The sequence below is a fragment of the Pelobates fuscus genome, chromosome 4 (assembly GCF_036172605.1).
Source record: "Pelobates fuscus isolate aPelFus1 chromosome 4, aPelFus1.pri, whole genome shotgun sequence".
NCBI classification, from domain to species: Eukaryota; Metazoa; Chordata; class Amphibia; order Anura; family Pelobatidae; genus Pelobates; species Pelobates fuscus.
In genome coordinates, this window is record NC_086320.1 from 77213923 (window position 1) to 77232659 (window position 18737).

The 18737-nt window shown below is 41.0% G+C and overlaps 1 protein-coding gene across 1 annotated transcript in view; it reads right to left on the minus strand.

Annotated features, from left to right (window-relative positions):
- CRISPLD1 (cysteine rich secretory protein LCCL domain containing 1) overlaps nt 1-18737 on the minus strand; it is a 95089-nt gene that overhangs the window by 42152 nt on the left and 34200 nt on the right. The window contains exons 3-9 of the mRNA XM_063451312.1: nt 15486-15604; nt 15246-15378; nt 14410-14525; nt 13023-13123; nt 5739-5918; nt 4564-4624; nt 4269-4335 (exon numbers count right to left, since the gene is read on the minus strand). Of these exons, the coding sequence (XP_063307382.1) occupies nt 4269-4335; nt 4564-4624; nt 5739-5918; nt 13023-13123; nt 14410-14525; nt 15246-15378; nt 15486-15604 (777 nt within the window). The remainder of the gene's footprint in view (nt 1-4268; nt 4336-4563; nt 4625-5738; nt 5919-13022; nt 13124-14409; nt 14526-15245; nt 15379-15485; nt 15605-18737) is intronic.

Here is an 18737-nt window from a genome sequence, read left to right on the forward strand (position 1 = left end):
CATGGCACAGAATATAAGCTTCGATAAAGCAATGCAACATACTTACAGATGCTTTAAGCGAGGTTTGACTAGCCAATTACTTACTACTTTTAGTTGTTTTTTTCATCTTTATTTAACCATTGCTACTGCTGTTAGTAAATAGTAGAAGCAGCAAAAGTCATTTGTGGCTTAAATGGACACTAGAGGCACACACACCACTTCATCTGGGTGCAGTGTCCTTCTCTTTTCAAACCTGTAATATAAAACTTTGCCTCTTTTTTTTAAACCTGTAACTTAAAACAAAGTAGGAACGGCAATGTTTACAGCCACTAGATGCACTTCCTCTGCTATAAGTGAGTCAAACTATTTTATAGCTCAAATGCTGCCCCTAGTGTAGTGTGGCATTCTACTGCGCATGTGCACCAACCACCCAAATGTATCACAATGGTAAAGCATTAGATTGTCAGAGATTATCACTCTTGATGATCTCAACCAAGGAGGCAGACTGGCATAGTGAAGAGGAGCAAAGCAAGGGCAGAAAGGTAAATACATCTCACCTTTCAAACACTTACCCCAGGGGGTTATCTAGATAGGCAAAAGAACAGTATAGGATTAGGAACACGTGTTTTTATTTCTTATATTGTAGTGTCCCTTTAAAGTGTCCCAGTCATCATGCAGAACAATTTATATTAAATTAAAGAAAATAAAATGTCATGTGTACATTATTCTAGCAGAAGTGCCTTGATACCAAAGAACACTGACAATGAAAGCAGGAGAACCCTCCTACTAATCAAGTGTGATTCACTACAAAATCCACTACAGTCAAACACTGCTGTATTATACCTGGTGGAGACTGATAAGCAGAATTGATAAATAAAAAGACTTAAAGACTGGAAAATAATTAAACTGGTACATAGCAATTATACTGTTAATATATTTTACTATTACTAAGGCTATTTTACCCCTTGTAAAATTTAGTTTATTCAAATTTAACCCCTTGAGGACACATGACATGTGTGACATGTCATTATTCCCTTTTATTCCAGAAGTTTGGTCCTTAAGGGGTTAAATGTGCACAGCCAAAATTAAAAACCAGTGTCAATAAAGAACAAATGTGGCTTTTAAATTTAGTTAATATAATTTCTTTAAATGTTTTTTTTTTTAAGCTTCAAGAAAATGTTATTAGAAGAGCAAATGCTACAGCTCCTTTAACAGTTAGAACTAAAATTACCTTGGAAAATATAACGGAGCATTAGTACCTTTATGATGACAGCCAACACAGATTATGTCATGGCCATGCTTTTTTTCTTTAACCCCTTAAGGACCAAACTTCTGGAATAAAAGGGAATCATGACGTGTCACACATGTCATGTGTCCTTAAGGGGTTAAAGTAGAAACATAGATTTTTCTTTCCCTAAATAACATTCAAAATTGTATATATTGAATTTTCCATGTCTTCATGGAACTCAAATCACAGCATGAAGGATCCCAAGATCAAAAGATCATTGACTGTTAAAAATGTTGCTGGTTGGTCAAAACCGTTCTGAGAATTTTGCATTTAACTCCCTCCTTGTTCAAAACGGCCTATATACATACTACATTCCATTTGGCATTGTATAGCAATACTTGTTGAAATGACCTCCTTATCTGCTCCAGCACAGGTCTTCACCTGGCAGAGAAACTAATTTCTCTACAGGGACTCCAACTAGTCACTCTGAATAACAGAAAAGGACTGCAAATATCCTTTCCAATACTCAGTGGCTTTCCTCAAACTGCAGTAGTAGTCTGCATTGTCCGCACTGTATAGTTTTATTTTCACAAAAAAACAATATTTTAACAACAAGTGTTTAATAAAATGATTAAGTCCACTCCTTCCTATTATCTCCTTCCCCCATCAGAGTGGGATAGGGAGTGTTATTTAATGAATAAAACATTAAATTAGGCAGTCACATAACCAAGAAGAAGACCACGCTTTTCTTCTATGCCCTCAACTTCTGTAGCGAGTGATGGATTTGTGGGAAGAAAAATAAGCATGTTTGGTTTATTTCCCTGTTATTAGGGAGTCCTTGGGACCACCAATTATTTTTTTTAGTATTATTATTTTAATTTTCCCTTTTGGCAGCTTTAACAGCCACAGATAGAACAGTGAAATCTGTGTCTGAACAGAATATGTCACACATTAAAACATTCAACAGCAATGTAGTCACAATTAAGTTAGTGGATGCTACATTTCTATACTTTTGCTATAAGTTTCAAATTGAGTTTAGTACATCATAACAAAAAATTTTGTATTCAATTAGGATGTGTTATCTATATGGTATAATTATTCTTAATTCTATTTATTTAATGTTCTTTATTCCATTTTGGCCCTCTAAATTCCAGTCTAAGGAGAGTTAATTGAACTATGGCAACCATCACCTTCAGTGGCGTACACACACTCCATGGGGCCCCGGTGCGAAACTGATCCGTGGGCCCACCCCTACCGTGAACCTCTCCCCCCTGACTGTGGGCCCCTCCCCCCGACACATACATACAGACACAAACACATACACACACCCCCGACAGACACATACATACACACATGCAGACACATACATACAGAGACACACACGCAGACACATACATACAGAGACACACACAGACACATACAGAGACAGACACACACATACATACACACATACAGAGACACAGACACAAATACATTCACAGACATACAGATACACACATACAGAAACAGACCCACACACACAGACACACACTCATACACACATACAGAGACAAAGACACAAACATACATACCCAGACATACATACAGATACACACACACACACACACAGACATACATACACACATACAGAGACACAGACATACATACACATATACAGAGACACAGACACAGACATACATACACATATACAGAGACACAGGCACAGACATGCATACACACATACAGAGACACAGACATACATACACACAGACATACACACATACACACAGACATACACACAGACATACACACATACACAGACACAGACATACATACACACATACAGAGACACAGACACACATACATACACAGACATACAGATACACACATACAGAAACAGACACACACACACAGAGACACAGACACACACTCATACACACATACAGAGACACAGACACAAACATACATACCCAGACATACATACAGACACACACACACACACACAGAGACAAAGACACAGACACAAACATACATACCCAGACATACATACAGATACACACACACACACACACACAGAGACAAAGACACAGACATACATACACACAGAGACACAGACACACACATACATACACACACATACACACACAGAGACATAGACATACATACAGATACACACACACACAGACATACACACAGATACAGACACAGACATACATACACACATACAGAGACACAGACATACATACACACATACAGAGACACATACACAGACATACATACACACATACAGAGACACAGACATACATACACACATACACAGACACAGACATACACACACACACACACACAAATACAGAGACACAGACATACACACATACATACAGAGACACAGACATACACACATACACAGACACATACATACACACATACACAGACACAGACATACATACACACATACATACATACAGAGACACAAATACACAAAATGTTTCCTACCATGTGTGGGTCCAGTGGTGGCTCAGCCTGATGGGAGTCAGAGTTCCCACTCTGACTCCCTCCTCCTTTCTGTTTCCTCCCGCGCGGGCTCTCAGTATGCTGGGAGGAGTGACGTGCGGTCACTTCCTCCCAGCGTGTGATGATCTCATCACAGGGGGCCCGGTTGAGCACTTAAAGCGCTCAGCGCAGAACGGGCCCCCTTAAAATCCATGTCCATCGGGTGGCCCTGACAGCATGGGCCACCCGATGGACCCCTTGACATGCGGCCCCGGCGGTTTGCCGCACGGGCCGGGCCCGGAAAGCGTGGCAGCTGCTACCCGGTTGCGGGGGGCCACAGGGCGGCCGGGCCCCCTGGAGTTCTGGGCCCGGTCGCAGCTGCGACCCCTGCGACCGCGGTACATACGCCACTGATCACCTTTACAGAAGCTGCAAAGAAATTCTGCATAAGAGACTCATGGGAACACAAATCGCCTTTGGGGACATACAGATTTTACAATTCAATTGCAATATCAATAATATTTGCAATTTTCCTCCTCCTCTGTGAATATTATTCTTAGAAACTGTACTAAAACATAAAAGAATTTACCATTTCATAATGCACAGTCCCAATAACTTTGGCAGTGCTTTCGAGGCACCCAGCTGAACATTCGTATCTGAAATATATAGCAAACAAATAATAAAGTGGTTGACAATACAAACAACCATGAATCAATCTAAAACATCTAACACAAAAATATTCCTCAGAGTATTGACAAGGTTTAAAATTACAATAAAAAGTAGGAAAGCACAAGAACATACGTTCTAAGTAAAATAGCATATTGAAGCATTTTTTCTTCCAAGAAAAGTACAAGTTGCAGAACAAGAAACAGAAGGAAGTATACCTGTTGCATGTTGTTCCTTTACATTGATCCCTTAACCTTACTTCACAAGACACAATCTGAGCTAAAAAAAAAAAAAAAAGAAAAGAAAACATATTATAACATAAAATTAGAGTATCTAAATATTCATAGCAGATTCAAGTATCCAAGCCCAAGTGGGATTAGATTACAGGTTAATCAATGGACTCTCAAATGGAATTTTTTGTTATGCTTGTTTTAAATAAAGACACCCAACTGCTAGACTGCAACTCGGATGCGAATGAAGATTGTCAGCAAGCATCTTAGTTACCCGATGTCAAAAGACTGATGTGAAATTATTTTTGACTTCTCACATATTCTATATCATAATCCAGTGCAGTTCTAGTGTATGTATGTACAGGGAATATGTTTTGAACTTAATTTAGCATGCAATATTCTATCCTGTACAGATTTTTCCATTGTTATGTTGAGTGTATGTTTCACATATTCTGTGTAGGTACATATATTAGAATGGAATGTGAGCAATTTGTTAATTCGTTGACACACTTTCAATAATAAGTAGCCCTTTTCACACAATTTTTTTTTATATATATATATATATATATATATATATATATATTTTTTTTTTTCAAACCAGTTCTTAATTAATGCACGCCTACCAGTCCAGGATTTAGGGATTACCCAGTTGTGTCCAAGGTGTTTTTAGAAAAAGAAGAAGAAAAAGAAACACCTTGACACAAGTGGTTAATTGCTAAATTCTGGACTGGTATGCATGCCTTGAGGACTGGTTTGGAAATCACGGATATAGATAAATATATTAAGTTAGTGAATTAATTACGTTGTAAAGTGATTAATTTAAGATCTTTCTTTGACAACCACAAATAATAATTCCATAGAATATTATACACGAAAATCTCTTGATGTTTTCATAATACCAGGTCCAGGTATGTTTTTAAAAAATTGAAAACCTCTGGTAGCTTAGCTCTATTACCTCCATAATTCTCACTTTCTAGATGAAGTTATGAATAAGATAACATACAAATGTTCATTCCCATAAACCAGTGTGTAGAAATGTATTGGGTTGTAACATCACAATTTTCCGCAAGGAAATAATTTTATTTTTTATTTCAAACTGGACAACATCATGCCATGTACATTTTCTTTATAGATTAATAAGAAATAAGAATAATGCTTCTTACACATTTGTTCAGTACTGACAACTTCATTATTATCATAGCCATCTGTCCTAGTAGAAGATGTAGGAGAATGAGTTCTAGCTCTGCTTTGCGATGTAGTATCTAGTGCTTTTGACCTCTGTCTTTCAATCTCATTGGTTTCCTCCTCGGGTTCCGGAATCGGGTAATGTAAATCGGAACCTTCTGCCAAAGAGAAAATAACCAAAAATATGAGATACATATATTCTGGTAACAGATTCAACAAAGCAATTTGTAGTTATTGTTTTTAACGTAACCTTTAAATGTATCTGCAGTTTCACAGTGAGATTTCATACACTCAAGTGACCTTGTTTGATCTCGAGGAACACGCCAACAAACTAGTAATAAGCATCTTCCCTGCACGACTGCCAACTGTGTAAATCTCTGCCTAATTGCTAGTTGTGGTTTAAAAAAAGAAGACTTTGGTTCACTGTAGACTGAGGTGAGACCACCAAACTATTTCTCCAAGGGACATCAAGATGGACATTAATCCATGTGTCAGGAGGCATGATTCCAGTGCTTGAGTATTACAAAATATGTGTTATTCTGTATGAATATACCAACATATAAAATACACAGTGTTTTTACATCAAGAGGTAAATAGTCTTATCCACAGCTAAATGCACAGCTATTTGGAAAAACAATGCCCCTCAGGCTATTTTTAATGTGTTTTTTGAATAAAATTATCCTAACAGTAATGGTATTCATTTTGCATATGAATGGCGACTTTCCACATATTTTCCCAACTAATAATGGTAGAATTTCCATTAAGGTTAAGTAATTTTTTTTAATGGAAGTGTTTGTTTAAAATAACACTAATAATAGTAACGTATTTCAGGATTTAAACTTTAAATCCTTCATCAAGTTTTGATAAATGCTCCACTGTATACTAAATCAAGGTCAGGATGATAAATGAAGTATGCTTTATTTATTATTTTCTTTCAAGAATAAAGTCTATAGATTGAGACGTAAAAATAAAGACAATGTCATGTAAATTGACCATTTAATTTATTTAAAAGAAGCTTACTTATGTGATATATAACTACAACGTGGAAACTTCACAAACTTCAACTCAACACTTGCAACTGTTTTTTGTTTTGTTTTTTATAATGGTGAGCTCCTTATTAAGCAATTAAAATGTCAGAACCAGATATTACATTGATTATCCAAAGCACAACATTGTCTAGATGTTTTAAGAAAAGGAATAAAGTTTGATATCACCCCTGTAAGTTATCAAGGAGCCATATTGTGATTTGGGATTTGTGCCATCTAAAAAAAAAAAAAAATATTTGTACAAAATTATTTTAAAAATACAATTGTTCCGGGGGTGGGGCCTAGCTGCCATACTAAGAAGCTGCAAATTTTCTAAAAGTGCCTGATCTAAACTCTGAAAGCCCTTACAAGAAAGATCCCATTGCTTGACAAATCTGAGCTGCAATCAACAAACATCTCGGACATCATACAAGCACCTTAAATTCGATTTTGCAAGCTTCTGAGAGTGGATCGGAGAGGTCTGATATTAGACCTCAAATACATCAGAAACATAAAATATCTTCCCCTTTCTTTCAGTAGAACTAATCCCAGCTCTATATGCCTGTCATAATTTTGCCTCAATTTAATTTTTTTTGGATAAAAATTAGATTTTTTTTAACATTTTGAAAAAGTTTAATATTGATATATTTATATACATTATTCAAAGATCTACAAGATTAATATGGATGCAGGTAAGGATAACCCATGCAAACAAATGTTAAGCCGTAGAGAAGTTGTTGAAGAAAATGTACTCAAGGTTTCATAAAACAGAACCAGTAGACCAGGAGGCATCCAAAATTCCATTTAACATATTAAGTGAACTGATATTTATTCCAGAATGCAGGGGCGGACTGACCGGTCGGGCACTTCGGACATGGTCCGAGGGCCCGGCCGGGAGGGGGGCCCGCCCTCAGGGGGCCCGGCCGCCCCTTTAAATGCTGCAGCCGCCTGAGCGCTCTCTTAAGAGCGCTCAGGCGGCTGCAGCTTCTCACCTCCCCTACCCGTAACGTGGCCGAGCTGCTCTGCGTCCGCGGTGCCGGCCGGAGTGATAGGAAGGTGCACACACACTGAGTGTGCACCTTCCTGTCAGTCCGGCCGGGTACAGGAAACAGAAACTCCTGTTCCGCGCGGAACAGGAGTTTCTGTTTCCTGTACCCGGCCGGACTGACAGGAAGGTGCACACTCAGTGTGTGTGCACCTTCCTATCAATCCGGTCGGCACCGCGGACGCAGAGCAGCTCGGCCACGCTACGGGGAGGGGGTAAAAAGAGAGAGGGAGGGAGGGGGGGAGTTAAAAGACAGAGGGGGGGGGGTAAAAGAGAGAGGGAGGGGGGGTTAAAAGAGAGAGGGAGGGGGGGTTAAAAGAGAGAGGGAGGGAGGGGTTAAAAGAGAGGGGGGGTTAAAAGAGAGAGGGAGGGGGGGTTAAAAAAGAGAGGGGGGGTTAAAAGAGAGAGGGAGGGGGGTTAAAAGGGAGGGGGGGTTGTTAAAAGAGATGGGTTAAAAGAGGGAGGGGGGTTAAAAGAGAGAGGAGGGGGTTTAAAAGAGGGAGGGGGGTTAAAAGAGGGAGGGGGGGTTAAAAGAGAGAGAGGGGGGTTAAAAGAGAGAGGGAGGGGGGTAAAAAGAGAGAGGGGAGTAGGGGGGTAAAAAGAGAGAGGGAGGGGGGTAAGAAGAGAGAGGGAGGGGGGTAAGAAGAGGGAGGGGGGTAAGAAGAGAGAGAGGGGGTAAGAAGGGAGGGGGGAGTAAGAAGGGGGTAAGAAGAGGGGGAGGGGGGAGTAAAAGAGGAAGGGGGGAGTAAGAAGAGGGTGGAGGGGGTAAGAAGAGCGGGGAGGGGGTAAGAAGAGGTGGGAGTAAGAAGAGGGGGAGAGGGAGTAAGAAGAGGGGGAGAGTAAGGAGAGGGGGAGTAAGAAGGGGGTAAGAAGAGAGTGGGAGTAAGAAGGGGGGAGGGGGGTAAGAAGAGGGGAGAGTAAGAAGAGAGGGGGGAGTAAAGGGGGTAAGAAGAGGGGAGGGGGGAGTAAAAAGAGGAAGGGGGAGTAAGAAGAGGGGGGAGGGGGGTAAGAAGAGCGGGGAGGGGGGTAAGAAGAGGGGGGAGGGGGTAAGAAGAGGGGGGGTAAGAAGATGGGGAGGGGAAGTAAGAAGAGGGGAAGGGGGAGTAAGGAGAGGGGGAGTAAGAAGGGGGGTAAGAAGAGAGTGGGAGTAAGAAGGGGGGAGGGGGGTAAGAAGAGGGGAGAGTAAGAAGAGAGGGGGGAGTAAAGGGGGTAAGAAGAGGGGAGGGGGGAGGGGGGAGTAAAAAGAGGAAGGGGGAGTAAGAAGAGGGGGGAGGGGGGTAAGAAGAGCGGGGAGGGGGTAAGAAGAGGGGGGAGGGGGTAAGAAGAGGGGGGAGTAAGAAGAGGGGGAGGGGGAGTAAGAAGAGGGGGAGAGTAAGGAGAGGGGGAGTAAGAAGGGGGGTAAGAAGAGAGTGGGAGTAAGAAGGGGGTAAGAAGAGGGGGAGGGGGGAGTAAGAGGCGGGCAATTGCCCCCTCCCCTGTCCGCAGGCACCGTGCGCGCAGCCGGCAGGGGAGGGAGGAAGAGAGGACCCAGGAGCTCAGCCTGCAGCTCCTCTGGGTCCTTCTTGCGCGAGCACAGATCGTTGCCGCGGTTACCACGGCAACGTTACGGCTCTTGCGAGAGTAAACTCTAGCCCTGGAGCTACGGGCTAGAGTTCACTCTCAACACTGTGACCACCAGGGATCCCTGGTGGTCGCAGTGGTGAGAGTGAACTCTAGCCCCATAAACACACTGCCCCCACACACCATACACATTCACACACTGCCCCCCATACACACACACTGCCCCCACACACACCATACACATTTACACACATTGCCTCACACACACACACATACACTGCCCACCCATACACACACAGCCCCCCATACTAACATTGCCACACACATACACAGCCCCCTCATACACACATTGCCCCACACACCCTACACATTCACACACTACACCCCCTCACACACACTGAACCTTTCACACACACTGTACCCCTTACACATTGCACCACTGCTCCTATACCCTACTACAGCCTCATATCCCAGCAGACCCCAGGTAAGTTGTCAAACTGTTCTTAAACGGTTTGACTACTTACTCTGGGAGGGGGGCCCGGCCCTCCTGGCACCATAACGACTACACAGAGTAGTAGTGGTTATTGTGCATGGATTATTTATTTAAATAATCTACGAGTGCCCCAGTAGCCAGCAAGCCAGCCAACCCACAGGCCAGCCAGCCCACAGGCTGGCCAGTAGACAGCCAGCCAGCCTACAGGCCACCAGTTAGGCTTAAAGCCAGCAAACCCACAGCCTGCCAACCGCAGCCAGCAAGCCACAGCCTGCCAGCCTGCCAGCCAGCAAGCCACAGCCAGTAAGCCACAGCCTGCCAGCCGCAGCCAGCAAGCCCACAGCCTGCCAGCCGCAGCCAGCAAGCCCATAGCCTGCCGGCAGTAGCCAGCAAGCCCACAGCATGCCAGCAAGCCCACAGCCTGCCAGCCGCAGCCAGTAAGCCCACAGCTTTCCAGCAAGCCCACAGCCTGCCAGCCGCAGCCGGCAGTAGCCAGCAAGCCCACAGCCTGCCAGCAAGCCCACAGCCTGCCAGCTGCAGCCAGTAAGCCCACAGCCTTCCAGCAAGCCCACAGACTGCCAGTCAGCAACAGTAATTAAGGTAAGAGGAGCCAACTTGGCCTAGGTATCAGCTATGTTGTGTTGCTATATTGTGAATAGGAACCAGAGTGTTGGAGAGACCCCCCTCCAGGCCCCATTAGACTCCATTGTAGTCTCTAATGGGACCTGGAGGAAATTCTTTCTAACACACTCTCTAAAGGACACTGAGATAGCCTCTGCTAGAATGCTCCCCCCCTCCATGGCCCATTAGCCCTCAATTGTAGTCTCTACTGGGGCCTGGAGGCGACTGTTTCCAGCAGGGACACTGAGATGGCCTCTGTTAGAAAGACCCCCTTCCAAGCCTATTAGACTCCATTGTAGTCTCTAATAGGGCCTGGAGGGGATTCTTTCTAACACACTCTCTAAAGGACACTGAGATAGCCTCTGCTAGAAAGACCCCCCTCCATGGCCCATTGTAGTCTCTACTGGGGCCTTGAAGGGATTATTGCACTTTTGTTCCTTGTGTCTAAAGATTGTGTAGGGTGTGGCTGGAGGTGGTGCATGGAGGCGGGACATGGGTGGCCCTTGCTGCGGAGTATGGGTAGGGCCTGTAAGGGGCCCTTGATTTATTTTGCCCGGGGGCCCTGAGGGTTCTCAGTCCGCCCCTGCCAGAATGTGTTTTAATTGTGTTGGGGTACTTCTCAGTAAAGACCCAGTAAGATCACAATCTAATTCGGATTTGCACTTTACCATGCCATATTAATTCAAAATAGAATGTTAAGTGAAAGTGTACTTCAAAAAAATTAATGTTAGAATATGTTTTTCATTAGGTACCATTCCCACTCATGAATATTTGTAAGGTGCTACCAGTTGCCATCATTGGTTCTTGATGAAACACTCCAAAACACATAAAGTACTTCAGTTTGCTAAAGTGCTTTATGTATGTAAAGCGACATAAAATTTAATTTTACATTATAATCTCACTCAAAAAGCACCACCCTGATAGGGGCTGCAGATTGGATCGCATAGAGACTACTCCTGTAATGCTGAGCCGCAGGCCTACCGCAGCGACAACAAGCCTGACTAGAGGCCTAAGAGGAGGTAAGGGCGTGGGTGAGGCGGCCGATCACCCAGCCTGGGACTCCTCGAGGGCCAATACTAACTTTGCGGAGGACCACCCACAGGCCTTCCTCCCCCCCCCCCTGCCGGTGAAGGATATCCCGGCACCAGCAGCACACCCTCCACTGATTCACGCACCCCAGAGACAGCAAGCCCCTGGACGCAATCCTAGCTGCCTTCTGGACCAGGATCTCAGAGAGGGCACAGACCGCAGCTGATACCAAGAGAACTGCTCCTGCGCCACCACACCCGGCTCTCACAGGCCCCAGGGGCGGACACAGTCTGATAGCCACCAGAGGCCCCCCAACAAGGCGCAGAAGACGGGTTCGGAGACTCATGCAGACACACAGAGCCGGTCTCAAACCAAGCACCCGCCTCCAGCCGCATCAAAACCACGCCAGATATGTGGCACCCAGCCCACCAACATGGCGACAACCACCTGCTGACACTAGACTGCTACACCATAAGCTGACGACCTGGCACTTAAACTGATACTTATCGCGGGTGTCCAGCCAACACACAAGCGGTAAGGTGAACGCCGGACAACCCCAAAGCCCCAGCAACGTACCCGAGCGCACCTCCGACCATGCGGCTACCTGGGACTGGAGCGGACCACCAAGCAACGGCACAGGAGACTTCCATGCCTTACCGAGCTGGGGATGGACACTCGGCGCCCTGGTGCAGAGGCCTACGGAACACACCGGCTGGAGCCTCACCCCTGCCAACTAGAGGCATAGGATGACTGTCAATACCCCATTGCTGGATGGCCTATTGCCACGCCACCACGACACCCTGCAGCTGCAATGGACTTTGTCCAACATCAGCATGGTACCGCAAGATGGACTCATACTGACATACTATTCACAGCATAAACGTGATAATGCAACCTTCTCCATGTCTAACTGTCTATTATGACTTAGGCACAACGCAAATTTTGTTGCCTACATAATCGTAACCGTCAAGTCACATGTCTTAGGGGAAAGGTATTAAGCAACATGTATTAGCTCAACCACTCATCTACCAGCATAATCTGCATTAGCATGTCACATAATCTCACAGTGATCCTGCATGTGTATAACTGTACCTAAGCCTGTTCATATAGAATAGATAATCTTTGTTAACCTAATAGGTCTTATAAATGTAAAACCCCACAAATACACTATTGTCACAATGAGAATAGAAAGCTAGAATCTATTCTAGTTCACTTTACATGTCTGCGATGTTAATCTTGTTAATTTTTATACCACTTAAAAAAAAAAAAAAAAAAAAGTGCACTGTATTTCCCATGCCATATGTTAATGAACGGTTGGCTGTAGCTATTGTGGCGCAGCGAGCCAGACTGTAATTTCATGCCCAAACAAAAATAAAGAATTAAAAAAAAAGTGTAGTACCAAAGAAAATCTCGATACATGTGAATTTGCCAATCATTTTGATATCCTTCCCCAAGAAACTTTTCAAAAACTTTTCATGATGTACTGTACCTTTGTAACAAAGATTTTCCTTGCAGTTTCCTCCATAGCTTGGTGGGCAGGCAGAGCAAGGGCGTCCATGTTTATAAGGAGCATGACCCCACCAATTACCCCTAAGAATTAAATCAAGGACACAATTTATAATTAGATCAAGAACATACATGATTAAGGCTCTTAAAATTCATATAAATGTAAATATATTTTTAAATAATGTTGAATTCAACCTTTAAAGGTTATATACTTAAACGATAATAGAGCATTTTGTGAAAAAGGTTAACACAAGATATTACATGATTTTTTATATTTATTCAATGTTATTAATCCTAGAAAAGGGACAGTTAATAGAGTAAATTTGCTGTTAGCAACCATTTTTACAAAATAAATTATTTTGTATTGTAACAAAGTATTACTTAATACAATAAGCTTTTTCTTTTTGTAAGCAATTAAGTTAAACAAAAAAAATATATTTTTTTATGATCCACAAACTAATTTAAAATAATTGTTTAACATCATTTTCATTTAACAATGTACATAACTATTAGATTAGTGATAAACAAATCTTCACATGCATGTTCATATTTCTGGGATTACATTTCTGCTTTTCTTGATATACAATAACAATCAAACTGCTACCAAGAATTTGTCAAAAGAATCTTTGCAGTTGTGGGTCTTTGAAATACATCCTCTTGATTATTATTTTTTTCTAGTCAGAGTATTTATTTGATCTATATTGCAGTCCAGAGAGTGTTGTGGCTTCTACCTTGCCAACGGCCTGGTGCAAAGATAAAATATACGATTAAGGCCTATTTGGCCGGGACATCCTATTTTATCTGTGCACCCGGCCGTATGTAGCTTTAGTAAAAGGATTTTTACCAATGGACATTCTCAATATAATGTCTGCTTTTTTTTTGTTGGTTTCTCTAATGAGCAGGGGGGTGGCCCTGTGGGAAAAGGAGATATGTAAGCCGAGTGGATGTTTGAGAGGTCCACCACTTTGAGAGTGCGGCACAACGCAATTTGGTTATGTCTAATCTACCAATGTGATGAGGAGTAAGGATGAAAAATAGTTTCTGATGTAAAAATTACGATTCTGAATCATTGTATAAAATAAGCATGGGTTATTTGATCTGGATATACACGTGTCTTGCCAAAAACCATTAATTTAAGCCTAAAATAAATTGAGGGTTACCAACTGTTAGGAAAGGTTATAAAATGAAAGAGGACATTTTAAACCCACTTCCATGTAAGTGCCTTTCCTTTAAAATGTTATCCCTGTGAGACTGTCCATATTAATGCACTATACTTACAATTTCTAATGCCTCACAGCGGAATTCTAGCATATTGGGAACATACGCTTAACATAAATATTTGTATTATTTAGTTAGGTGAATCTACTTACTTTGGCGAGTAATTGCAAACCAAGTACACTGCCTTAGGCCAGATTTGACCCCAAATATTCATATTGTGACACAGGTTTATGGCACAGCCAATTCTGCTACTTGTTGCCCATACAACCTACAGGAAAAAGAGAAAGAACGGTAATCAAAGAAATAGGTATTATTACATTAAATAATTGAACTGACAATAGTTTAAGCATCCATAACATCCTTGGTAATATGGGCTTGAGAAAGGGAGGTTCTCCCGAAAGCTTGTCATTAAAAAATTCTGTTAGTCCAATAAAAAAGGTATTACAAGATACAAATGTTATCTGTTTTTTTACATCTATATGTAATATATATATATATATATATATATATATATATACACATATACATATATATATATATATATATATATATATCCAAAGAGGTAGCAGCACTCACATAATTGAAAAGTTCTAGTATTGATCCTGAGGAAAGTCCCATTTAGTGGACTGAAACGTTGATCGTGATTTTTTTTAAATGAATTAATAAAGACTAGAACTTTTAACTTCCGTGAATGCTGCTACCTCTTTGGATACCTGGATAACCAAGCCCTGGCTTAGCACCCGGCACAATAGGCACATTATAGCGTGAGTGCAATACATTTTTCATTTTTCTTTTTATATATATATATATATATATATATATATATATATATATATATATATATATATATATGTATATATATGATATGATATGCTATAGAAGCAGATTGTGTTACAATCATATTGTAAATGGAAATCGGAAAATCATTGATCACTATATGAAACGTCAGTGAGAATTTTAGTTAGTATTGTAACTGAAATACACATACCTGCGTATAATGTGTGCAAACAGGGCCAGAGCACCTGAATGGACAGTATGGGTTACATTCTTGTGGGTATGGAAATGTATAGTCCTTAACTTCATCATACCAAGCCTGGACATGGTAGGTTGGTGGCCTATACCTACAAACAGAAAGAAAATATTTTATAAAACAAAGCCTGTAAGTATTTTGGCTTTTTTTTCTAAACATTGTTTGTTTTGGATAATACATTTTTATATATAAACTTGCCTGCCCCAGTGAGCTCCTAAATTTTGTCCAATGGATGGAAGCAAGTTAGCGGGACCATGCTCCCACAGGCATGTTTCTGCCCAGTGTTCTGCAGATCTTTCCAGTTCCACGTCCCATATCTGAAACCAAATTAGACAGATTTCTAATGCATTGTTTTGTTTTAAAAAGCAGAAATGTGACACTATATGCTTATTTATCCATATATTTTATTATTTACAGATAACTATTTATTTATTTATTTAATTACATAGTTACATAGCTGAAAAGAGACTTGCGTCCATCAAGTTCAGCCTTCCTCACATATGTTTTTTTGCTGTTGATCCAAAAGAAGGCAAAAAACCCCAGTTTGAAGCACTTCCAATTTTGCAACAAGCTAGGAAAATAATTCCTTCTTGACCCCAGAATGGCAGTCAGATTTATCCTTGGATCAAGCAGTTATTACCCTACATTGAAAGATTATATCCTTGAATATTCTGTTTTTGCAAGTATGCATCTAGTAGCTGTTTGAACATCTATATGGACTCTGATAAAACCACTTCTTCAGGCAGAGAATTCCACATCCTGATTGTTCTTACAGTAAAAAAACCTTTCCTTTGCCTTAGACAAAATCTTCTTTCTTCTAGTCTAAACGCATGACCTCGTGTCCTATGTAAAGTCCGGTTTGTGAATAGATTTCCACACAATGGTTTGTATTGGCCTTGAATATATTTGTATAATGTTATCATATCCCCTCTCAGGCGACGTTTTTCTAAACTAAATAGGTTTAAATTTGTTAACCTTTCTTCATAGCTGATATGTTCCATTCCTTTTATTAATTTTGTAGCCCGCCTCTGCACTTTTTCTAGTGCCATAATATCCTTCTTTAGAACAGGTGCCCAAAATTGCACAGCATATTCAATGTGTGGTCTTACCAGTGATTTATAAAGAGGCAAAATGATATTCTCATCCCGAGAATGAATGCCCTGTTTCATGCATGACAATACCCTATTGGCCTTGGCCACTGCTGATTGACATTGCACATTGTTGCATAGTTTGTTGTCTATAACAATTCCCAAGTCCTTTTCATGTGTTGTTATCCCTAATTTGCTTCCATTAAGGGTATATGTTGCTTGTGTATTCTTTACGCCGAAGTGCATAACTTTGCATTTTTCAACATTAAATTTCATCTGCCATTTGAGTGCCCAGTCCTCCAGTCTATCTAAATCCCTCTGCAGCAAAGTAATATCTTGCTCACATTGTATTGTAATGTTTGTTCACAGATAGAATCACATCTGTGTTTCAAAGAACACACAAAGGAAATGGATGGACACAATGCAAGACAAATAAAGATTACATTCAAAGAGCTGTAGATGGAATACAAGAGTAAACAAAATACGTTAGATGTCTGGTGGAGCTCACCATTTCTCTACCAATCGGCAATCGGAGTCTACAGGCATGTAATGGACTTAATTTATGCTGTGATTGTTATGGTGCGATGAGTGCTCTCCCCTCCTCCCCTAATTTAAATATTCAAACTGTTTAGTAACCGTTTACATTAGTGCTCCACACCTACTGTCTGTCGGAAGGAGAACTGGATGCTCCTAAGCAGAAGCTTAAATCCGCTCTCCTCAGCTAGAAACATAGAAACATATAGAAACATAGAATGTGACGGCAGATAAGAACCATTCGGCCCATCTAGTCTGCCCAATTTTCTAAATACTTTCATTAGTACCTGGCCTTATCTTATAGTTAGGATAGCCTTAAAGCTAAGCTCTGCAGCGCTTGGGCACCTCTAGCATCATAACCACTACATTGTACTATTGTGGTACTGTGTCAGAATGGAGTTGAATTTTCTAATAAACATGGACAGTAGACACAAATGTAAAAATAGTCTGTAACAAAAGGTACATTTCTCAGTATGTACCATTGGGTAATAAATATAAAATAAACAAATTGAAACCAATGTGGCTTAGTAGAGAAGTAAAACAAGAGATTAAAAATAAGAAAAGGGCATTTAAATTGGACAAATCAGATGCATCTTATAAAAGATATAAGGAAGCCAATAATGCGTGCAAAAAGGCAATTAGATTAGCTAAACTTCAAAATGAAAAAATGATAGCCAAAGAGAGCAAAACCAACCCCAAAGCATTTTTAAGTACATAAATTCTAAAAAAACTAAAAATTAAAGTGTAGGTACACTAAAAACTGTAATGGGGGTGTTAGTTAATGAAGACCAGGAAAAGGCTGAAGTTTAAAATAACTATTTCTCCTGGTCACTGAAATGGCAGATGAAACTGCACTTCGGCGTAAAGAATGCACAAGCATCGTATACCCTTAATGGAAGCGAATTAGGGATAACAACACATGAAAAGGACTTGGGAATTGTTATAGACAACAAACTATGCAACAATGTGCAGTGTCAATCAGCAGTGGATAAGGCCAGTAAGGTATTATCATGCATGAAAAAGGGCATTCATTCTATGGATGAGAATATCATTTTGCCTCTTTATAAATCACTGGTAAGACCACATATTGAATATGCTGTGCAATTTTTGGCACCTATTCTAAAGAAGGATATTATGGCACTAGAAAAAGTGCAGAGGCGGCCTACAAAATTAATAAAAGGAATGGAACATCAGCTATGAAGAAAGGTTAACAAATTTAAACCCCTTTAGTTTCGAAAAACGTCGCCTGAGAGGGGATATGATAACATTATACAGTGCCTTGCAAAAGTATTCACCCCCTTGACTTTTTACCTATTTTGTTACATTACAGCCTTAAATTTAATGTTTTATTAATCTGAATTGTATGTGATGGATCAGAACACAACAGTCTAAGTTGGTGAAGTGCAATGAGAAAAATATATACATAAAACTATTTGCGTATGTATTCACCCCCTTTGTTATGAAGCCCATACAAATCTTTGGTGCAACCAATTACCTTCAGAAGTCACATAATTAGTGAAATGATGTCCACCTGTGTGCAATCTAAGTGTCACATGATCTGTCATTACATATACACACCTTTTTTGAAAGGCCCCAGAGGCTGCAACACCTAAGCAAGAGGCACCATTAACCAAACACTGCCATGAAGACCAAGGAACTCTCCAAACAAGTAAGGGACAATGTTGTTGAGAAGTATAAGTCAGGGTTAGGTTATAAAAAAATATCCAAATCATTTATGATCCCCAGGAGCGCCAACATAAAAAACGCTATGTCTGGCGCAAACCCAACACATCACATCACCCAAAGAACACCATCCCCACAGTGAAAC